Source organism: Calidris pugnax, unplaced genomic scaffold (assembly GCF_001431845.1).
Source record: "Calidris pugnax isolate Ruff unplaced genomic scaffold, ASM143184v1 scaffold54, whole genome shotgun sequence".
In the NCBI taxonomy this organism is placed as follows: domain Eukaryota; kingdom Metazoa; phylum Chordata; class Aves; order Charadriiformes; family Scolopacidae; genus Calidris; species Calidris pugnax.
In genome coordinates, this window is record NW_015090864.1 from 10,111,135 (window position 1) to 10,135,609 (window position 24,475).

Sequence of the window (24,475 nt, forward strand, 5' to 3'; positions counted from 1 at the left end):
TATTTGTCAAGACTGAAAACCTACTAACGGTAGCGGGATACAAACTGTTGAAAAGACAGTAGAAAGAGAAATTGGAGTCACAGATTAAGCAGAGATCAATTTATTTTTACAGAAAATAAATGAAGGAGTTTTTCAGTCCTTCTCCAGGTGGGCTAATTCCAGTATTTTCAACAAGGTCATGAAAAGTTGCAGGAAGTTTAGAAAAAGCAGCTGAGTGAAGCCAATGACAGATGAAAAACCGATCTCCCAGTCTGAGGCAGTCAATTGCTTTAGTGATATCTCATGTTATTGCTAAACAAACAGCCCTTAAATGAGCTGCTGCATTACTTCTGTTGCAATTTAGAAACATCTTCTGAGGGCAACGCGTCTCCGCTCATAGCAGCTCAGGTTAAGTACAGTATTTGTTTTGGAAAACCTAGGCTTAAGAAAGTTGTTCCTCACACAGGTTAAGTGTCCCAGTGGATTAGTCATCTGAACACTTGCAGAACTGCAAAAGATAATTCTCCTTTCAGTCTGGCACAAATGTAGGTATAGGAAAAGCACTTACATGGAAGTCATGAAAAAAACGAAGTTCATACCAAGATTAATAGGAAAGGAAGGCACAGAAAAGCTCTATTAGATGCTTGTTTTCAACTTCAGCAATATGTTTTTTTAACATGAGATACTTATGGGCTTTAAGCCTAATGGACCATTTCTGCTTCAGAAGTGTTATTACTGGCCTTTAATATGAGGAACAGAGGAGGAGTATAACACTGCATGAGAGAAGTATATTGGAATCCTGGGAATCATAGCATGTAGGGCCTGTACATCCTGGGATCCCCAAACAGCAACCCTTCAAAACTTGGTGTCTGTTCTTAAAGTGTTCAGTGAATAGTAAGTATTTTGTGAGTCACTGGCTGCAGTAGCACCTTTGGAAATAATCCTTAAAAATATGTCAATTGCCTCCCATTTCAGTCAAGAAAGACATTCAAACAGCAAGTAGGCAATTTCACAGAATCACAGAATCAAAGAACACCAGGTTGGAAGGTACCTCAAGGGATCATCTAGCCCAATCTTTCTTGGCAAAAGCACAGTCTAGACAAGATAGCCCAGCACCCTGTCCAGTTGAATCTTACAAGTGTCCAATGATGGGGAATCCACCACTTCCCTGGGGAGATTACTCCAATGGATGATTGTGCTCATTGGGAAATTTTTTCCTCTTGAGTCCAAATGGACTCTCCCCAGGAGTACCCTGTACCCATTACCCCTCATCTTCTCCATGTGACTCCTCATAAAAAGGGAGTCTCTGTCTTCTTTGAAGTCACCCTTTAAGTACTGGAACACGGTGGTAAGGTCTACCCTAAAGCTTCTTTTCTCAAGGCTGAGCAAACCAAATTCTTTCAGCCTTTCCTCACATGGTGGGATTCCCAGTCCTTTGATACCTTTGTGGCCCTTCTCTGGACCCTCTCCAGCCTGTCCACATCATCTTTGTATAGCAGGGACCAAAACTAAACACAGGATTCCAGGTGTGACCTGACAAGCACCGAGTCGGGTAATGACTTTGGCTCTGCTGGTGATGCCCTTGTTGATGCAACCAAGCATCCTGTTGGCTTTCCTTGCCACAGCAGCACACTGTTCACTCATACTGAGCTTGTTGTCCACCAGGACCTCCAGGTCCCTTTCCACAGACCTGCTCTCCAGATGGGTAGATCCCAGCATGTGCTGCACTCCAGGACTATGTTTTCCAAGGTGCAAGCCCTTACACTTGTCCTTATTGAACTTGATAAGAGTGTTAGCCCACTCTTCCAGGCTATCCAGGTCTTCCTGCAGAGTGGCTCTGCCTTCCTCACTCAGTTTGGTGTCATCAATTTATGCAATGTTAAGTATTAGACATACTATAATAGCAAAACCATCTACTGGTGAGAGTTTTGATAGAGAAGCTAGTCAGTAGTAATATAGCTATGCCATTGGATCATATCCTTACAGAGGAAAGTACTTATTTAATGTGTTTCTGCTTTAAAGTTTGATCTCAAAATCATGTATCAGTAAGATGAGAATAACATGGGAAGAATGGGGCCAGAGTACTTGACGTGATGAATAAAAATACTTTGGCATCTTTACCATGCTCATTATGGGTAAGGGCACTAGCAGAAGATCATAGGTTTAACACACATATTTTTTGCTTTCAAAGCAGAAAAAATTGTATTAGAAGAAGCTATAGGAGATCCCAGTTTGTGATAGTAATAAGCATATTAGGTTAGTTTATTTTCAAATACATGCACAAAATAAAAAAAAAAAATACTCACTGTAAGAATCCCATGCCATAAACCAACATCCTTCTTGAAATCTAATACATTCACAATTGTTTCAGCTGTCCAACAAAAACAAAAGAGAGAAGAGAGTTTATTTTTTAGAACATGGCATTGACCCAAGGCAAACCCACTCAAAGGAAGGAAGCTTCAGTATAACATGACTGATGCCCTCAAAGCTTAACTTTCACAGTAAGTCTCCACTGCAGGATTTGAATTGGCTAGGACATTATTTGTAACTCTCACAAAAGTATTTTAAACGTCTGCATATTTTCTAAAACCAATGAAAAAAAATATCAGTTTTTTTAATCTAGAAGCCTTGGACAAAGATCTGTGTAAAACATAAGACATGAGCCTGGTGAGAAACAGATTACAATTCACACTTGATGTGTGTTCCATACCTTCTGTGTATCCACATGCCTGGGTCAGAGCTTGGCAGTGTGTCAGCAGTGCAATCCTTGTCACAGTAACCCCAAGCACGCTTCCATCTTTACATGTTTTATACTAAAAAGAAATAAGCAGGCAAAGTCAATGTGCAATAGTTGTCCTATTTCCATTATTTAATAGCTATGTTTAAAGGTTTTCCTATGTAGGTGAATAATGGACATATCTAATGACTCTATTTTAAGAAGGCAGCAGTACTGAGGAGTTTGGGAGGCATTTTTTTGTTAAAAGACTTCTTTTCAGATAGGCTTTCTCTTTTTGACTGAAGCTTCCCAGGCTTGATACCAGGAATCCATCTGCTGTTTGAATACAGGCATTATGGAAAAATAATTCTAACAATTCTGATCACATTAATGACTAAAAGACCGGCTAGATTTAGCAGAGAATAACCTGGTTCAGTCTGCTCAGTGTTCACATCTTAGATTTTATAGGCCAACCAATAAACCTGAACTTCTTTCTTCTGTGTCTCATAAGGCGTGGGATTAGAGCTGACCACAGAATCCTTGCTGGGTGCTGTTCTAATAATCTATACGTATACAGTCTGAAAGACACAAGCTCTTTGATCAGAAGAATATGAAACAGTCATGAGACAGCAGCAAAAAAAGAGGTGGGAGATCATTGCTGATGATTGCAGTAATTTTTGCAACTTTATGCTAGAGTCTGAAAACTATCAGTGGCAATTAAAGTAAATTAGACATTTATCTGTCTCCATGATGAAGATAATCAGCAAGACTGAAAATGGAGGCATCTCTGCTTCTCTAGCTCAGTGTTCTGACTGCACAAAGATAGGAAATACCTTTGCTTAATTCACTTGAACTTATTCCCTTTGAATAATCATTTAAATTCAATACTAACATCACTGAATTCAAGGCATTTGAGTCTATGCAGAAGTGTGGAAAAAAGAACAGGAAAAAAAAAGGAGAAAAAATAAACCTAACAGCATCACTAATTTTCCCTTCCTGATGCTGGGCTTTTGGGGGAGTGTGACTCATAAAGCAGTAAGTGACAGGCGAGCGTTTGAACAAGAAGTTCCTTCTTTTTCAAAGGGTCTGAAGGTTGTGATATGACAACTGATGCTTCATTGTGAAACTTGCTGTCTATCCATCCCAAGGCTAGGGGGCAAGCCCACACTGTGAATGAGACCAAATCTGGTCAAGGCAAGTTTAATACAATACTGTGGCAGCCACATAGATGACATAAAACTATTAACGTTAGAAACCCCCAAAATGCAATTTAACATTTCATTAACTTTTCTGAAATCAATATCCAGTATAATTTATTAGAAAATATTACTTATTAACAAGCTAAAACAGAATGTTCTTTGCTTCTGTGACTAGGGAATGAATAATGATGTTTACCGAATCCAGAAGTGCCATATGCAATGATTTGAGGAGAAGATGCATCTTCATTAACTCACCTCAATGTAAGCTGTGTCATTGTTGGCATCCTTGATGTGTGGGAACCAGTCACGAGGCGGCTTGGAGAGGTGTTTAGACTCTGTGACAAACCACAGCAGCTTTGGCCAGCCTGAGGGACAAAGAAAAGTCAGCTTTTGTCGAGCTTCTGCCAGATAAGACAAGACGAAATTCGTCTTTGCCAGTTTTTTCCCCAAATGCCTGTGTCACCATTACCTAAACATTGCTTCTTTTAAAACTCAGCGTAGCATGGGAAAGAGGATTTTCCAGAACTGCTTTCTTAACACGACTATCAAGCACCAAGGCCTTCTCGGACAATCCCTGAAGAAATGGCTGGGCAGTTTAAGCTGCTGTTGACCCAAATATTTTATTACCACTCTCCTGTCAGAGGCTACTGTCCCTACTGCTTAGCTATAGGACTGAATTGTACGAATGCTTCTCATTTGCCACAGTCTTAAGTCTGTTGGTTTAATTTTGCTTGTGGGCACAGATGATCTCGGCAGCCTGGCTGAGCCAGTGGAGAACCAGATCAGGAGCACTCGTACTGCTTGGCAGCCATAAGGTGAGAGCAGTGATCTCTCCCAGGCAGTGACACCCCACGACACCCAGCCTGGGCAATCATGTCCCAGCAGCCATGGCTGCTCCTGTGGCGAGTGTTCCAGCATGGGCCTGATCCTTGCCCACTACAACTAGACAAGTGCAATGACTGTTACTGTAGTAAATGACCTCTGATACCCACGAGAAGCAACAGTTAGCTTACCTTTAAACTGTGGTATCTCCCCTGTGGGGCTTTTAGGAAGTCCTTTATGGCATGCGTCACTAGTCAAGGCCACAGTAACTCCACAGCTTCCCAGCAAAAAGCCTATTTGTTGACTTCCTGCATCCTAAGAGATGGCAAAATTAAAGCAATACACAGAATTGATTAGATGTGATTACAGGCTGAAAAGGTTATTGTCCTTGAGCACATTATCTCGAGAAGAAAATAGTTTCTTTCCTTTAAGCAACTTAGCTGATTAGCAAAACTCATTTGTACATTGACAAAGGAATTCCACAACCTCGCTATCCTCTTGTCTGTAACAGCATAAAACACAAAGAGAACTGAAGCCATCAGGATGGCGCCTGCTCTCACATCTCTTCAGAAATGACAATGAGTGGCTGGGAGGGTGGCTGATGCGCCAGAAGGCTGTGCCACCCAGAGGGACCACTGGAGAAATGGCCCGACAGGAATGTCACCAAGTTCAACCAAGGCAAGTGCAAAGTCCTGCACCTGGGGAGGAAAAAAACCCTGCACCAGCATGGGCTGGGGCTGACTGGCTGGAAAGCAGCTTTGTGGTAAAGGATCTGGTGGACACCAAGTTGAATGTGAGTGAGCAATGTGCCCTTGCACAAAGAAGGTAAATGATGTCCTGGGCGGTGTTAGGGAATGTATTGCCAGCAGGTTGAGAAAGGTCATCCTTGCCCTCTACTCAGCAAAAGTGAGACACATCTCAAGTGCTGAATCCAGTTCTGGGCTTCCAACTACAAGAAACAGAGCTACTGGAGAGAGTCTAGTGAAGGGCCACTATGATAATTAAGGAATTGGAGCATGTCTCTTATGAGGAAAGACCGAGAGAACTGGGACTGCTCAGCCTACATAAAAGAAGGCTTAGGGGGAATCTCATCAATGTGTACAAACATCTAGGGAGGGTACAAAGAAGACCGAGCCAGGCTCTTTTCAGTGGTACCCAGTGAAAGGACCAGAGGCAGTGGGCACAAACTGAAACAGAGGAGGCTCCTTCTGAACATCAGGAAACACTTTCTTACTGCAAGGGTGACTGGCACAGGTTGCCCAGAGAGGCTGTGGATTCTCCATCCCTTGAGATATTCAAAATCACCTGGACATAGTCCTGGGCAAATTGGCCCTACCTGAGCAGGGAAGCTGGACCAGATGACCTTCAGAGGTCTCTGCCAACCTCAACCATTCTGTGATTCTGTGATGATTCTATGAAGCAATATGGTCTATAAATGCTTCCACCTGGAAAAAGCTTTCAACCCTTAAGATGTTATGATGGCCATACACTGGTGACAGTATCACTATTTATGCTGATCTAACCTGATTTGTCAATAACCATTTCATTGAGTAGTTACAGACACGTTTCAGGAGTACTACAGATAGGCAAGTGCCCATTAGAGAAAGCACATTACATTTTACTTTCATCAAGGGGATATAGTCAGTGAGTCTAAAAAGTCATGTAATGATTTTCAAGTCTAGGCCATAGCTGTTCTTTAAGAGATGCTGTGCTTCTGCAGCATTATGTCTGCTTTATGTACAGTGGCTTGTCATGATTCTTTCATGAACTTTACATCTATCCACTAGGCTTTTCAACAGAGCAAAGCCCTAGATGTAAATGCATATAGAAATATTAACCCTTTCTTCATAGAATGATTCTACAGAAAATAGCCTACAGAGTCTTAAAATATCAAATTAAAATATCTTTCAAATCAACCATAAAGCACACTTAACCATGTAAGCAATCAGAAATAAAGAACAGTTGCCTTCATCTATTGATTTATTAAAAACTGTATGATAGAAGGAAAGCCCCAAAGCCTATCTGACTTAATTTTTAATGCAATTTTTACGTAGTCATATAAAACCATGTAAAATGGAGAAGCTATGAGAACAGAGGAAAAACAAAAGCTTGTTTTCCATACCACCTCAAAATATGTGACAGGTAGCAATTATCAGAACTTTGATAGCAGAGTAAACCATGTGGGACAATAAACTGATCTGTCAAAACTATGCTATGCAACTCTTCCATCTGGAATTACTGCATTTGCTTTTACTTACTATAACCCGAATACATATAAAACCAGGAAAAATTGACAATGTAGTTCTTCAGGAAGGCTTTTTAAAATTAAGCTTGTGTATCATCTTTTCCAATAAAAAAACAGACAGGGAAAGTCCCCTTTAAACAAAAGAGAATAATACTGGTATATCCACGAACAACATTTTGGGGAGTATGTTGTCAGCCCCACCGTACCTGCACCAGGGGAGCTTAGAGGACAAAAAGGGCTTTGCCAAACATTACGGTCCTCATTGACTCCTGTGTTAGCTGGTCCACATCTATGTCATCAAACCCCTGGGACAAGTACTTAGCCAGATTGGATCCTGGTTCCACATTAGGACGAGACCTAGCGTCTCCACTCTTGGAGTCTGCTCAACAGAAGGAAACGTAGGTGCCTCAATAGTGCAGGAGAGATGGCTCTCCTTGGAGGTCCCTCAGAAGGAATGGCAGGAAGATGAGGCCTGGAGTGCTCCATGGAGAACATCACTCCTTGGACAAGACATAGCCTCTGAGACCTGCTACTTTATAATGTATAAAGGGAAGTCACCAGTTTCTTAAAATATCAGATTCATACTACCGTTACCCAGAATTTCCCACTAAATTCAATCTAAAAATGGTTACCAATGTATGTATATGTATGAATTTTTAACTAGCAATTAAAAAAAATTGCACATAAATTTCATAATTGAATGCAGCAACTGCATCATTTTCAATTTTAAATTAAAAATAAAATGTTGTTGTAACTGTATGCCCTACAAAAGACTGCCAGCACACTGTACCAAGAAAACACCGATTCTCAAGCAATCGAAATCCATTTAATGCAGGACTTTATAAGCAGAAACTAACCTAATAAATTGCACTAAGAAATCTAACATACGTAAACCAGTAGAAAGTGTGGACCTTAGAGCATCAGCATATCATAGCTCTGGGGGATGTGTCAGTTAAGAAATGATCTGTCAAGCTCTTCTCACAGCAAAACAAAACAACAGGAAGAGGAAATTTGTATTAACAGTTTGAGGTTTTTAGATAACACAAGAAAGAATGACTATGCCTCCACTTAATGCTATATCAACCAGTTTAGAGCATGTCCAGATAAATATTATTGCTTCGTTTGTAGTGGTTCACACACAAGCAGAGAGAATCATGTATAGATTACCTAATACAATCTACTCGCATGTCACAGTTTCTAATAACAGCCTGTTTTACATCAGGAAAACCCCATCTCAAATAGCATTAAAATCTTCACCCCATTCTTTTCTGTACAATTAATTCTTTCATTTGAAAGGACAAGATGGCTAAACAACTATGTGACACAATGCTACCGCAGGAAACTAGCAGAATTTCACCATGTGTGGCATGTCTCCAATGTGTTTAACAGGCTTTCAAATCCTATGCCATGCCCTTGGTGTCCACACCGAATCCTGCCTTGCAAGGAAAAAGCAAATCAAGGCGCTGAAGTAGAGGTACTGCGATAGACACTGTTCTCTACAGCCACAGGAGCTCCAGTTGAGGATTTACACACAATGAACTTTTCTTGCAGTCTGCCACGTACACCAACATACTTTGCCCCAGGAAGGTACCCCTGTGACACCCACTGCCCCACAGAAGCAATTATCTCTAACTTCTCGAGTGGTGTTGAGATACTGGACGGAGAGCTAGGAGGTGGAAGATCTGAAACCATCTCAAGCTGAGAGCCTTAAACATCCCACAGGCACACGACAACCCTACCTACACACTCAAGCATGTAAACACAACAGCCTTCGCTGCTCCTCGCACCTCAGCATGTCAGGCCCAGAGCAGTGAGGACCTTGGGTAAAATTTTTAAGTCTGAAAGACTAAGTTTGAGTTGAAAATGCAGTCAAAGCTTCCACGTGGACCACGAAAAAGATTACTGACTTTAAAGGCATTGATTATTTCAGATTTCAGAGACAAGCTATCGGCATCCCTGTGAGTAATGTAAAATGAATGTCTGCAATGCTGAAAACTGCTTTGTAAGTAGGAAAAAAAGAAACCAAATCATCTGCTGCCAAAAAAACAAAGAAATCCCCTTCCCCCCCTAAACGAAATCACTCTCCTGCTTGTAAAGGCAATAGATTTTCAGGACACACTGTTTTGTCAGCAGTGTTATTTGCTATTTTGATAATTTTTGCTAATCTGCTACTTCTGCAACCCCCCAACTTCCCGCAAACACTTTATTTTGCTGAATTTTGGGGGGAGGTGAAAAACCTCAGGGAGTCAGTGGTGACCAGGTGAAACAACTCAACCAGCACAGCCCCAGCCACAGACGGGGAGAGACTTGCCAGTGATGCTCATTGTCAAATCCTCCACAATTTCAGTTTGAACTGACACGTAATGCAGGCTTCTTCAGCAAAAGACAGAGCTGAGGTATTGTTGCATGAGGTTTGAGACCAATTGCTGACTTTGGAACTATCATTTTACATTTCTTGAAGGCACAGCCCTTGCTGAGGGACGAAAAATGAGGTCTGCATAGCTTTAGACTATGTCTGCACACACCTAGAGAGATCAATCTTACAGATGAAGCGAGCCGGAAATCCTCTCTGCTGTAGGTAGCCATTCAAGGTTCTCTAAAGACTTTTATTAAAGGTTCCCTAAAGTTTTTCACCAGTACCTGGAGGCAAATTGTCTTCTTCCTGCTGCAGAGAGTGATAATTCACTGTCAGGATAAAAAAATCCCACGTGTGGTTGCATTTCAGCATGCTGTTAATGTCATTTCTATAATGCTTTGTGAGAATATCTGTGTGAAGGAAAACAATTATGATCCTTTCTCCGCGAGTGAGAGTGCATGTCCTTATCTAATAAGGAAGGAAGGAAGAGACAGCCTGTGCAAAGGTTGGCCTGATAAAGGTTACTTCTGTCCACTTGCAAATCCCAGACTGCTTTCAAAATGAGAATTATGTGGCGAAGGCTCGCAGACTGAACTAATCTTGTTTTCTGTTACGATGCTTATTTGAGCTCCATTTGTCCTTACCCTAACAAAAATTTGCTGTTAAAGAACAAATAGGGCAACCACCAGACGTAAAGGCCAAGCATCACCAGTTCTGAACCAAAAGTGAGAAGGGATTAAGAAAACCCTCTATTTTTAAGACACAAATACCAAAGACCTTAATAAAAATTAAACACAAAGCGGATGCAATTTTTGTAACCAGCTTTAAGATGAAGAGATCAGCTGTCTCCTCAGACAGAGCTTTGGTGTCTGGCTGGAATTTGTACGTGAAATCTGCAACTATGAGCAGTCTAAAGTCCAAAAGTCTTAATGAAAGCAAGACAATGGTTATTTTTGGCAGGGGACACTGCATGAAATTCTCTCTAGGAAGCTACCATTTCCTAAACTCAAAAACATAAAAAGAGAAAGTAGACTTTAAAGGATCTGAGATTGACTGTGGCCAACTGAGCAAAGTGCCCAGCTGCTGAAGTGTATGAAGAGGGAAGGATGGGCCCAAGGCCCGGCAGTGTGCACCAGGGGCTTCTGTGGGGCTGAGGGAACCTGTGTTCTTTGGAGGGACTGGAAAACTATGTCATCGAAAGGAAAATATATAACATTTTATACATATTCTAAACCCAGTAGAGAAAGAGATGCATTGTCAAAAGATGTTCAAAAGTATGTAGAGCTCCAGCGTTTCTGGCACACTACAGCCCAACGATGACTAAAGCTGAGAGGAAACAGAGATCATTTCATCTCAGGCACTGAAATACTAGGAAAGGCATCAAGGTGTATTTCCTTTGGAATACAATTCTGCCTTCAAATGGAAGACAAGACTGGGACAATTTCACTGTCTTCAAAGAGATATATCTGTCTACTGTTAAAGATTTAATAATATAACTTTTCAGGATTTAATAGAAATAGCTCCTGAAAACCAGTTTTTACACTAGGAAAGTAGGAAGCATCCTTAAAGAAAAAGTGTCCTGGAGTGGATATCTTCAGATTTCCTATGACAACACACAGGTACATTCTTCTAATCAAACCGTCAGAGCCAGCATCTGGAAGAGCACAGAATTGCCTGCTGGAAGCACAGGCAGCATTAAATCTAACAGGCCAGGAAACATTGTTTTGACTGAGAAATAGATTTTTACATGCTTTCATGTCATACTCTGCTACAAACACCCACCACCAATGATAAGGAGGCCATAAAGATCTATGTGGGACCACTTTGTTGATATGTTCACAGCATGTGATTGAGCATAACTACGAATGTGCTTGGAGGACAAAAATGTTATTTTAAGATTAAAAGTGATTAGCTCCCCTGACTGTATCAGAGCAGAATAATAACAATTTTCATGGTGCCCATCAAATGGAAAAAAACATTAACCTAAAAAACCTAAAGAAAAAGATATCAAAAACATATTTTTAAACCTTTCCATAAGGGAAATAATAAATCGGTACTTGAACTAGAACTTGAAATGTTGAAAATCCCATACCATCTACTTTGATGGCAAATTGTGTGATATATAGTTTGCAATTCATACCATATCACACATACAATGAAACAATTTGTAATACTACAGCTTCAGACAAGATTAACAAAGCGGCAGCTCTGAAAGAAGAGATATTGTACAGAATATACTGTTTGCTAATGTCTGGGAAACATAAAATATTTGGAAAGTGGATAAGTTGTAAGAATTTTGGGGATATAGGCAAATTCATGATATAGGCATTTCACTGGTATTAATGCAGGGAAAGAAGAAAAAATAAAACATGCTGTTTGTTCTATTGCTACAATGATTGCGGAACCCCTGACTGCTGCTACTAGAATAAAGAGTTAGTTTTGATATACTTTACAAAACAGGCCAAGGATTTCAGTTTTTAATTTGAGACCTGATTTCCCAAGTCTAAAGAGCCAAAACGATCGGAAGTGAAAGTCAGTTTCCAGGTCTTCGCTGAACACCAGGAAGGATTCTGGGAAAAAAAACTAAACTGGAGAATTCTGCGTGGTTGCTGGGTATTCAGGAAATCTGTCCCAGATGGCATGTCACACTGGTCTCCTCAACTCCTTGGAATTACAGCTAATTCTAGGTATCTCGACAAAACAAAGGTGGGATATAGAAGAGCAAGGAGAGATGGACCCTTGCCTAATAATGAACTGGAAAAAAACCCTGCCAAAACCTTATAAAAGTAACAGTCATGCTACAAAGAAAAGGGAATGCACAAAAAAAAATGTCCACTGTCAGAACGTACTGAATCATGTAGAAAAGAGAATAAATAATGGGAAAGCATAAAAGAACAGTCTAGGCCATTGTGTGATGACACGAATGACATCTTCCCACGGACGCCAGAAGCAATCCGCTGCCATTTGACCACACAGAGGTATTCCTTCTGGGACTACTCAAAACATGATTTTCATCTCATTGTTTCCACTCCAGTTCCCATTCCATACAAACAAATGCAAAAATATTTGCAATAGTATATGCTGTGAGATTGCATAGTTTTATTTATAGATCATAGATCATGTTACTTTTCTAACTGTACCACTGACATCTCTGTTATTGTTTTATTAATTTGATATTTAAATGTTATGGAATGATCTTGGCAATAGTTAAACAGTCTAAGTCTGCAGATATGCTTTTATATAAATACATATATATATGCATGTGTAAGTGTATATTTATATATTAATATACACACACATATTTAAAAAAAAAACAAAACACCCAAGAGGTTTGGCCAAATTAGGGCAAAGTTATTAATTTGACATAGAGTATTTACTTGGACAGCTGGATTTTATAGTTTACTGGATGGATGTGGTATCAGATGTCCCAAAAATAAATCAAATTTACACGTATCCATGTACTTTAAGATGTCATTAAACCTTGGAAAATAGTAACAGGGAAAGATGTATTACATTTTTTTAACCCTCAAAGCCATATTGCTTTTTTTTTTGTAGAATGAAAGCAGACTTACCCATGTGAGCACTCTGCATGATCCTAAAATATATATTGTCTCCTTGTCTTTTTTTGTGAATGCATTTAAAATCTCTATTTTAGGCAACTGTCTCAAACTATCTTAAGGTGCTACACTCACACGTGAAAGCATGGTGATAACCCGACGCAAATCATTATCTTCATTCTACAGTCATGCCCACCTCGCAGTGCTCTGAAACACAACATTTTGCAAACAAAATAGCAGACCCCTATTCCCCACAGCACACAGACTAGTTGAGGTCCCATCCTCCCTTTTTGTATGGCCTTTCTAGCTCACCTGCACCTTTCCTCCTGCCTTAGCCAGGGGCTAAGCTGGGGCACCTCCTGTGTCCTCTTTCCCTCAGTTCTCAGTGTTCTTCCTTCTGCTCAGCTGCTCTCACATCTGCTCAGCTGGATCACAGCCTTTTGTTGTCAGATCCACTCACTTTCCCCCATCTCTCTCTGCTCCTCCACCAGTTCAGCAAACCCTCCCTTCCTCTAGCTACCACCCCTTCTCTTCCTGCCAGCTTCTGGGTTCACCATGGCAAGGGCCCATCACAGATGGTGGCCAGGGTGTGTGTGAACATAATGGAGAAATGATGAGATCAACTCAGCTTCTCAGAGATCAGGAAGGTCCAAACATGTTCAGTTAGGAAGGAATCTCCCGGTATTTTTAGCTGTTAAATTGCTATGTGAGATGTGCAAACTGTAAAGCCTTCCTGAGGGCTTAGAAACTTGTTTTCATGGCTTTTCATTTTAAAGGCAGGGTACCTGTCCATGAAACAAAGATTTGAGCTTCTGCTCCAGGGTGCTGTGCAATCAAAGCACTTAAAAAAAACCAAAACCACCAAACCCTCAACAATTGAAAAATTGAGCAAAGCAACACTTTTCCTCAGCCCTTTCCTTGAAAACATCTCATGGTTTCAGTCAACATTTTCCAAAAGAATTTTGTTTAGAGAAGAAAGCTTGTAAGGATTAAAGAGCACTTTATGTGGACAGTTCCAGACCAACTGATTAAAGTAAGGCATTATTAGTGCTAGCTAATAAAATAGGGATTATATAAGGGGATATTTGGGAGAACCTTACAACAGGCATTGCGGCCAGCTCGGTAAAATTAAGGGGATATGACAAAAATAACTTGTAATGAATAAATACATTTTGCTGTATTTACAGCCTTCAAGGCATACATCCTCAGAAAAAAAAATATAAATGCAAGTTCAGCAGCATCAGTGTAAGCATCCCAGCTGCAGCTCACCTACACCACTGAGCCCCCTCCCCTCACTGCCCCTGGCAGTTTTTCTAGCTTGAACTGCTGTATCTGTCTACAAACACTTCCCCAGGATACATGCTTGAATCCCTGAACCAACACTGGACGTGAAAGGCTTTTGATTAGCAATGGTCAATTTTCTCTATGAATGTACGTTCTATGGCAAGATTTCCCAAACTTAATTTGTTCAAGTGCCACCCTTGGCAGGGATGACCGTGGTGACAGAAGCTTCAGGATACATATGCACATACAGACACAGGAGAAGGCATTTCCATAATTGCTTTGAAGTAGCATACACACCACTAGTGGCATAGCTTGGGTTGCACGGACAGGTGGAAAATCAGCAGTTGTTGCCAATGATTCTTTGTCAGTGGCCAACACCAGAATGCTTTGAGAGGCTACAAAGATAATCCATCTAGGACTGGCAGAGCTGTTCTCTTGGAAAATTTTCCTCTCCTTTTCCAGACGGACCTGCATCTGCTGAAACTGCAAGCACATCTTCATATTTTCCATCTCAGAAAAGAAGGAGCTATATATAACTCACCACACAGCACTATCTTTGTATCCTCAGATTCAGAGCTAGTTAACCACAAAAATGAACTCAAAAGCTATGTTCAGCTGTGATTTTTTTTCTGACATAAGTTTTAAAATGCAGGATAGAGAAGAAATTCAGTTCCCTACCTTTCTCGTAAGTGGCACTTCAATAGGGACGGGGACAACTTCCGCAAGCAGGCAGCCATAAAATGCTACCATGAAAGCAGCAGGATCATTATTAGGAAATACGAGTGTTACCTGAAACAAAGAGAAGTATGTTAGAAATGTTTTATCCCGGGTTTCAGATAATGATAATTGGAGCTTCCATCTCTTCCTTTTGGAGAGAGATGATTACCAAAACATTTCTATGATAACTATTCAAATGCCTAATGAAAGATGAATGAAGAATCAGAAGCAATTGATTCTGATAGATATTCCTTTTGTGAACATTTTCACTTACGGTGGAGTTAAACATTTTCATGCTGCATTGTTTCCTACATTAACAATACCTTTCATCTGATTCTTAATTTACTGATTACTTTACAGATGTTAAATAAGCACATAAATGGAATTAATAGAATTTTACATTCTAATTTAATAACTTGCTTGAAGTTACTGAAAACAAAGTGGATCTGTGACCAATTCAGATTACCCAGACTTCCTACACCATTATGTCAATCATTAACACATTATGCTTTGTCTCCCTGTTTTGCCTCAATTTCATTATAGGATTGGACTGTTGTCCAAGTGTGGAATTTTCTGAGTACTGAGAGAACACAAACAGCTGATACCAACAGAGGCAAATGTCACATCCAGAGCTGGACATATAGCATGCCAACCCAAGTCTGGAGTTGTTAACCCTCACAGCTTTCAGGCTGGGGAACTATTTATCTAAAAGAATGTCAAGAAAAGAAAATGTCATAGCAAATCACCTTATGCTCACTGGGCGCCCTTCCTCCCTCAGTGTGCTGAACGCTGCAGGTTAACTCCTGAGGGCACTGCAGACAATGTCTTAGATCCTCCAGGGGCAAAGGGGAAGGAGAGGTGAGAGTACAGAGTCTCACTGAGGATCTGGCAACCCAGAGAGTCCACGAGAGTCTCCTTGCAAGGGCAGGAAGACTCTTGCTCTCCCTTACTGGTGAATGACCTCGATGGCTGGATCCTGTCTATATTTTTGTTTTGGTTCAGTCTTAAACAGCTGTAATGCAGCTGCTAACTATCTTCCACGGTACAACTGAAGTGGCATGCAAAAGGCATGGCGAGTGACTTCGAACTTAATTCCTCTGGGCTTGCACTGAGGATCACAGTGTATTATTACAGCAACTTAAAATTTACTGAAACTACTTTACAACTCCTGAGTTTTGACTGCTTAGACATCCTCTGGAGTTCTGTGTTTCAGCCTCTTCAGGCAAAATAATCACGTTTTCATATACACTTGAACGTTCAGTTACTGGAAATTAAAACTGTTTCCAGTGATTTCATACGACTTCAAAGATAGTCGCCTCCCATCAATTATCTTGATTTTTTCAAATTAGAAGAAATCTAACCAACCTTGTCCAAGTAGGACCAAAATATTTCTGTTTTTAAGCTGAAGCCTATAACTTCAGAGCTGTTTAGAGAAACTTCAGAGAAAATGCATTGCTACTTGATTTGTACGCTTGCACATGAAGGAAGCCAACTGCTGGAGACGGCTGTGCAGATCTTACTGTATGTATTTTCCATGCACACACCATAAATAGCCCCAGGGGAAATGGAAAGGAAGGGATTTTGCTAGGTGCACTGAGGGGACAGCAGAGTTTGCTGAGCCCAGCAAACATCTGAAAGATGTTGAAAGATCCCAAAAGATACTCTGAAGATTGTTGGGTTTTGTCTTGGTCTTTGTTTACATACACGCAGCAAAGTTTTGGCTGTGAATCTTTGCAAAGGAGCTGACAGAGGTGAAAAAAATCTCACTGAAGTCCAGTGGGAATGAGGCATTAACTTCCCCTCCAAAAAACATTAATCACTAGCAGACCTGAACCAAATAAATAAATAACGTGTGCAAAACCAAAAAGGAAGGAAAACAAAACATCGAGTGTATATTACCAGATGAGAATCGGGTTATACAGAAGATATTTCAGAGGGCAAGCTTAATTTCCAGGCAGCTGTCTGGGGTGACACAAGGTTAAATTTCTGAAGTTACTATAGAAGGCAAATGCAGTTCTTTGTGTACTATAATAGAACCAGAAATAGGGAATCAAATGCAGGCACATTCACCTATTTTTTGGCTCAGACAAAGAACCTTAGGAGTGATGTAATGGTAGTCACAAAATATAGAGATTGTATTGATAGAAGATGCTTTTAAAAGGAAAAAGCCCTTTCCGGATTTTATATAATATTAACATCAGGAAACAATTACGCTCTCATTTAGAAAAGACCAGAAATACATGTCTGCATTTCATTTAGTATTTAAAAACTACCTTAACTGTTGTCACACAAAATACATTACTTAGAATAAAAAGCCACCTTCAAAGAGGTCAGAAAGCTTTTATGTTATTGCAACAGGGGGATAACAGCCAGAATAACAGCCGAGAACATCAGACGTACAGAAACACCTCACCTTCAACATGGAGTTGCTTCAGATGATCATGTTTCTGTTACACAGTGATGTTAGGCAAGATGTTTTTACAACGCAAAGCATATGCTTTCAGCACTCAGCTATAAACATTTGTTTCACTGTATTCTAGGCGGACTTATTTTAGAAGAGCTGCAATTTGCTGCTTATGTGTCCTACACTAGCTAAACTTCCAGCTTTCAGGCTGAATTATCCACAAATCCTTTCTTAATGTTAGGAGATGCCTGTGGCTGCTGCAGTAAATGAACACAAAGATGGGCAGTTAGTGCACAATAGATAGGGAGAGATGTGCACGGCCCGTACGTGAACTTTATTCCTTTTGGAGCTTTCTGGGTGGATAGTTTTGATGTGTACACTTGAACAACTTAGAATTCTGCTGTTGCTTAGAGACACACTTGTATATCAAGTAAAAGAGATTTTTCAGATCCTACTCCTGGCTGAAAGCCATTGTAGGAAGCAATTTAAATTAAGGATCAAGAGATCCTTCAGTTAAATTTTTTATGATTTATTTCAAAAAGAAACATAAGAAGGATTGTCAGGTTTCATTTATTTTTTTTTCTCCTTTTTTCATTTGGGAAGCAGTATTGCATGCTCTCATTTTTGAAGCCCTAAGAAAAGTGTAATGCAAACAGACATGTTTCTCACGTGTGGCACGAGAGGATCAAGTGAACAAACAATTTGAGAATTAGCCCAGATCCTGGGGGAGGAAGACTTCACAACTCAAAGCACTAGGGCAGGACTAAAATTTGCATTTCTGATGAATTTGTTCTGGAATCTCCATTCCACGGCTTAAAGCCAACCTGGAACGGGACCTGTGGAAATTTCTATACACGCTCTGGCAGAGAAGTGAGGTCGCAGGCTTGGCCAGCCTTGACAGAGGAAGTGGTAGGTTTGTAAGTACATCAGTAGCAAAAGCATAAGGTGTTCTTCTCTTCATTTCACAACTTCAAGTATTACCTCTGTAACCCTTGGTCTCTGTGGACTTCACCCACTTACCTAGATTCAGCCTCTAGACTCAGGAACCAGGAATAGAAATATTCTCCATACTACCAGTCAGCGTAATTTATTTATTTAAGTGGCTGCCAAAATGTGCTTACTTTGTTTGTCCTCCACAATGCTTCTCTTGTTTCTACCATCTCAACAACTACAAAGTCATTAGTAAGTAAGTTTTTTACCCACATGACACCTCCAGGCTCCATAAGTAAGCTTTTGCTAAACAGACTGCTGTTCTATGTCCAAAAATCACTTTCCATGGGAATGTTTATTGTTGATGTTGCCACAACTTCAAGTTACCATTCAGCAAGTATGAGCTCAGGTTATGTATTACACAATTCAAAACATCTGTCTGAATGATCAGCCTTTTCCTGAATAAAAGGCAGATTTCACACCCCCAGCATTTCTCTTCATTAATTTCCTCTGAGCATCCCAAATACCTCATTATTTCTTTGTCAACAGGGGATCTGAATTATTAGTAATTAAAAATCAAGATACTCACCCTGTCTCCAGGTCGTACCATTGGTTCTTGTTTTGTGCCTAATTTATGTAGTATATTGTAAGCAACCTTCATACTTCTGGTCCAAAGTTTTCCTATTAACACAAGATTTGTGAAATTAATTTTAAAATTCTTCTTATGTTTTACAAGATTATAAAAGGGAAAGAATACCTAAGTGGTGGAAAAAAGTAGTAGGAATATTATTAGTTTTCCAACTAAATGTGACAACACTACTAGGACTAGTGGAAATATTTAGCTACTTATCATAAGCTTTCTTTGAACATCTTTTTTTTTCAAGACAGCAGCATTTTAAAGAAGAAAATAAAAAGAACAGTTTTCTCCATGGCAGAAGTAGTTTTCTTATTTTGTGGCTGGAACGTTTTCAAGCCCCATTGTAACACCCTTAGCTGTAGCAAGCTGGACAAGTGGCATTTCAGCCCAGGCTGACCTCCGAGGGTGTTATTCAAGTTTCGTGATGGCACTTCTCCACACCCCAAGCCACCAAGGGAAAAAAGAAAGGAGTCCCAAGAGGCAGAGGAAAGGAAAAAAATCCAACAAACAGAAAACACCCCACAGCCAAAGGGGCACACTGAAGCAGCAGGGACCCTCTGATCCTTAGCACACCTGCATTCCACTTTTAATTCTGGGCCTTCCTCCGTTTAACTCGGCTTTTTCTTCTCAACCCCTTCCATATCCTCCCTTCCCTTCATTTTCATTTCACTTGCCCCAGGTACCCTTCCTTTTAACCACCTCTCCTCTCCCTTGCTTCAGATCTCCATCTCTGCACTCAGCTAATCCTTATCAAGACCCCACCCCAACATTCTTTAAAGAAAAATGTCTCTAATGAAGACCTCAATAGCCACGTTACATGCCTTTCATTAATCCTACAAGTGATTGACATCTTCCAACCATGTAAGCTCTTTCAGATTGCCTTTGTTTAGAGACCTTGTTACTTCCATTTGAACAATACCGAGAGTAAGAGCCCTTGTTCTTGGCTGGCCCCCAGGTACTGTCTTTAAGCAGTATTCAGTCTGACAGTAACAAATCTTTAATTCATGCCAACCAATAACTTAAACGATAATAGGTTCTGACAACGGATTACCTATGGGGTTCAGCAGTTCAGGCTCCCAAACAGGCAGTATTGCTATTTATAACCAAGCCAAGCAGTTGTTATAGTAAGTTCCTCCACATCCTGGTTATAAAACGCAATGCTATTGAATTATTTTTAAGTGCAAACCTGATGTAAATATAACTTATGATGAGAAGGCCAGATTTTCTTTTTTCCTCTTAAGGAAAACTGGAAGGGTCACTGCTGCTTGTTACTGAGAAAGTACTAAATGCAACTGCTTCTTATGAAAACAGTAATATTGTATCATCAAACTATGTTTTGCAAAGTTTTTAATTTATCTAAAATTACTCCAATATTTGCATGCTGAATGGCCTCGATGCTCAGAAATAAACATGACTCAATTCTCTTCCACTAAAAACTCTGCATGGATACAGGAGTACATCTGCAGGATTCACTCTCACTGCACTACAGCAGAACTACCTGCATTTGATGGAAAGTAAGTCTTTAAAAGCACCCCTGCTGCTACAGTAAACACTTAAACTTGACATGCAAGCAGGATAAAAACAAGGATGCCTTAAGAAAACAAATATTCTTTTTCTTAAAGGTTTCCAACATTGATGTTTCAGTGGCTACAAACTTAAAAGAGCAATTAGTAATGATACAGAGAATTGGAGAATGGAAATCAAAAGCCTAGCAAAAGTTCTGAATTACAAGAAAGAACCATCTTTACACAAAACACTTTCAAGTCTGAAATGAATTTGAGTTTTTAATCCCTTTTCTGAGAGACAAAAGGGGCTGCTGTGAAAAGTTCTGCCTGAGCTGTGGAGATTAAATCTGTTACAAGTCTTAAATAGTCACACTAATTTTTCATCTATCAAATGTGCCATCTCACAATATTTTCTTCAAAATCTAAGGGCTATTCATATAAAGTATGTAGATGCCTTCTTTCAGAAGTACCTCGGTATGCAGTACAACCATCTCCACATAAGTGATCTAAGTAAATGCAGAAATTAAGTTTTCTCAAATACTAAGAAAATTTGAAGGAGTACTTTCTAGTAAAGTTTTAAATAATTGTCTTTAAATACATTCTGGCATTATGTTCTTTTATTGACAAAATTTTACTTCAGCTTCTGAAACATAGAGCATAAAAGGTTGTCCCCCTAACTCCTCACATTTATTTAAACCCACTTCACACTGCACAGAAAATGCCTGTAATATTTTCTATGGGTCAGAAAAGACTTGAATTTTCTGCCATCACAGCCCTTTCCTGCTCTATTTACTGGTGCAATACCAAATTCTGTTATTTAGCTGAGCTAACTGCACGTGTGTATGGGGATGAAAGTGTGGAAAGCTGGAACAAAGCAGGTCATTTTCATCCAGCTGGGAAGGAGCTGCAAGGTACCATCTCTCCTGTGGCCACTAAAAGCCCCATGACTTCGCCCTGACTCATGTGGGCTCTGCCACCCCCGGCTCCTGCTGTCTCTGCAGAGCCCATGGGGCACCTCGCCAGCAAAGCCCATGGTGAGATCTTCAACTGCATCGTGTTCGGCAGGAAGCCCGGGATTTTTCTTCCAGGGTATGTAGCCGCGTTCCAAAAAATAAATAAAAAAGGGGGTTACAAAGGGAGAAGTAATCCAGAAGCTGGAGCCAGGAACGTGTGAATCATCAGGGCTGCTGGATGGGGCACAAGCTTCTGAGCAGAGGTGGATTGAACCGTGGGTTGATTTTGCCACCTTGGCTGTTTGGCCCCTGCAATGTCACTGAAAAACACAAAGGACTCCACGACCGCAGGATAAAAGCCCTCAGTAACGGAGGATGTTATAAAGAAGGAAATCTTTGAAGTATTTCCTTCCTCGGTTTTGCCTCGGTTGCAATTCGCTGCAGTTCTTCCTTTGCAAACTTGAGAGATTAGACGTCGCTGGGAAAAAAAGCCGATTGCTAAAACCTCTCCCACAAATCCTGATGCTATGACCTTGGTGTGACCTCCATACGCTGCCACATCTGGGCTGTGGGAGAGGGTGGCCTCAGTGCCGGGGGGGCCAGCTGTGCCTCACCCACCCTCAGACGGGGCTCAGTGCCACCAGGCCCATCCTCATGTGGGGAAAGACACCTTCGTTCGAGGGGCTGTGGTGGACATCCGGCTGTTTGGGGCTGCCAAGGATTGTCCTCAGCCGGAGCACGACGAAGCACCGCTCCTCCTCAGACAAACACGCCGCCATTAATCTTCTGATAAGCTGGCTTGAAGCGAGGAGGGCAGATGTTGGGAACTCAAGCAGCAGTTTCATCTCGCAGCAAGTGGACGGGCCCCTGTTTTGGCTCCATGCCAGAGCAGCTCTCCTCCAGCCACGCTGCCACCGCCGAGAGCTGCCTCTGGCCCGGCCGAGCTCCCACCGCTGGGTGCAGGAACCCCGAGTGCTGGGGCTGCTTCCTGGGCACAGAGCAGACCCCCCGAGCCCTCCTCTTCACCTTCCTGCCACGTCCCCGCTGCAGCAGGGTCGAACAACACGCCTAGGATTTGACCCTGCCGGGCTCTGATCTGCTCACATGAGCCGCTTTCTTGCACTTAAAAATGAAGAATTGCTAAGTCGTCTACGGTGATAACTCATTAGCAAGAGATCTGAATGTCCAGTGGTGTTTCAGGCAGGAGGGTACCCTCCAGAAGGGGCCCGGGCTCTGCAGCCCCTGTGCCGTGTCTGCCACTCACACACACACACACCATGGGCAACACAAGCAATAGATGTTTAAGTACCTGAATTACCCCTTGGTTTTCAGATCACAAAACTATTTCCTGAACAAAGCAGAGTGATAGGTGTTCATAGACAAGCCTCCCAAGCTGATTTTGGAAAAAAGAAACCCAACAACATCCAGTTAACACACACCTTGCCATTACTACTAATTATAACCTTGTTCCTACCTCCCATCAAGCTGCTAATTGTGGTGCTGCCTTCCAAGATCTTGAATAACTCCCCAAGAGGGTAAGAAATTAAGCTTTTCTCTGCATCTATCATTGCCTAAACTATAAGTGCTTAAGCATTTACTGAAATAGTCGTCTTCTTCTGAAGATGATCCTATTTCTTTAGCCACTTCTGTCACTTGCCCAGCATGGGTGCCCCAGCAAGGTGGATACCCAGGACGACCAAGTCCCCTTTAACGTTCTTCACCCACTCACAAACCAGGCTGAGTGTTCCCACTGTCCAGTAAGTACCAGCAAGTGCTGCTGTGTCTCTGAAGCCAAGCCACATCCGTCAGACAAGGCACAGGCAGATAATTCTTGGCAGGACAGGATGGAAAATGGCATCTTGCTTTCTGGCAGCTGTGACACCTGCGTCGGGCAAGCCCCTGTTCTTTCGCCACTGGACTTTTGATTTAGTTGAATAGTAGCCAATCTACACCAGCAACCATGTATTTTATATCTCACTTGTATTCAATCTTGTTCTTTTTTTAACAGTCTATTCATTTACCAACTACAATTTAGCAAGCTGGAGTAAGTTAATAGTTGGTCTCATCTGGTTAAGCAACACATTATGAGGGTAAAGGAAACCTCCAGGACTTAAAAACCACAGAAAAAGGGATCAGTTCACAAAAATTAGATGCTTTCCATATGACACTGAAGTAAATCCCCTTCCTCTTCCTTTGGAAATCTGTAAAAGGACTATATGTTTGTGTTGAATGTAAAGAAGGTTATAAGATAAAAGCTGTATCAGGGAGAAAACTCAGACAGAAAACAAACCACAATCAATTTCCTTATCATCTTCAGGATGCTTTTCAGAACCACACAGCACTAACTCAGCAAAGCCAAACCAGTGGTTGCTTACCAATCTCCGTGCACAGCAACGTGAGACTGCCAAAGTTTAACTGCAAATAATTTTGTCAAATATTCATCTTCTCAGTATCACAATATGGCATTTCTTATATTAAACAGAAACACGAGTATTTATCAAATAGGGTGTAAATGGCAAACTTCCTAATGCTATGCAGGTAAAGGGACACTTTTTCTCCTTTGCAAAATGATAGTTGCAGTTCTGCTCTTCTGTTAATCCTTTTTTTCATAAACTCTTTTGATCCATCCTGACCAGCAAATGAAGTTGTTGTCTTTTGGGAGAAAAAAATCCAAAGAAAAAGAACAAAAATGTTCTGAGAATAGAGGTAAACTTGCTATTACAGTGCTTGATACTCCAGTCTTAATCATAGATTGTAATACAGATTCTTTAAAGTCATTTTCCATCTCTTTATTAAAGAAATAAAGGTTTAAAGTATTAAACGATCATAAGGGGGGGATCATTCAAGTCCCTATCTAGGGACTTGAACCGTGACTATCCTTACCTCTGCAAGCACCGAGTTATTTCAGAGATAAGGACAGTCTGGTTATGTAGCTGCTTGGTCAGAAGAGTCTCGTTTCCCTCTCTCTCCTCCTGATAATTGTGCAACTCCTGGCCCAGGAGGACGTGGGGGGCCGGGTTCCAGGTGCAGCACAGCTTAGGCTTGGCTATTTTCAGTATGTTGTTAAGTTTCAGCCAGCTCAGGTTATCTCCAGTATAAGCTACATCACCTCTGCTAAGGGAGCATGACTTTGGACTCAAAAGGTTTACAGTTGTGTTGAGTATTTTTTTA

The 24,475-nt window shown here is 41.0% G+C and overlaps 1 protein-coding gene across 4 annotated transcripts in view; it reads right to left on the bottom strand.

Annotated features, from left to right (window-relative positions):
• DIP2C (disco interacting protein 2 homolog C) overlaps positions 1-24,475 on the bottom strand; it is a 190,638-nt gene that overhangs the window by 78,244 nt on the left and 87,919 nt on the right. For all 4 annotated transcript variants that reach the window (XM_014945016.1, XM_014945015.1, XM_014945018.1 and 1 more), the window contains 6 exons: positions 18,799-18,890; positions 14,837-14,947; positions 4,908-5,031; positions 4,150-4,259; positions 2,690-2,792; positions 2,286-2,350 (listed from right to left, as the gene is read on the bottom strand). In XM_014945016.1, coding sequence (XP_014800502.1) covers positions 2,286-2,350; positions 2,690-2,792; positions 4,150-4,259; positions 4,908-5,031; positions 14,837-14,947; positions 18,799-18,890 — 605 coding nt within the window. The remainder of the gene's footprint in view (positions 1-2,285; positions 2,351-2,689; positions 2,793-4,149; positions 4,260-4,907; positions 5,032-14,836; positions 14,948-18,798; positions 18,891-24,475) is intronic.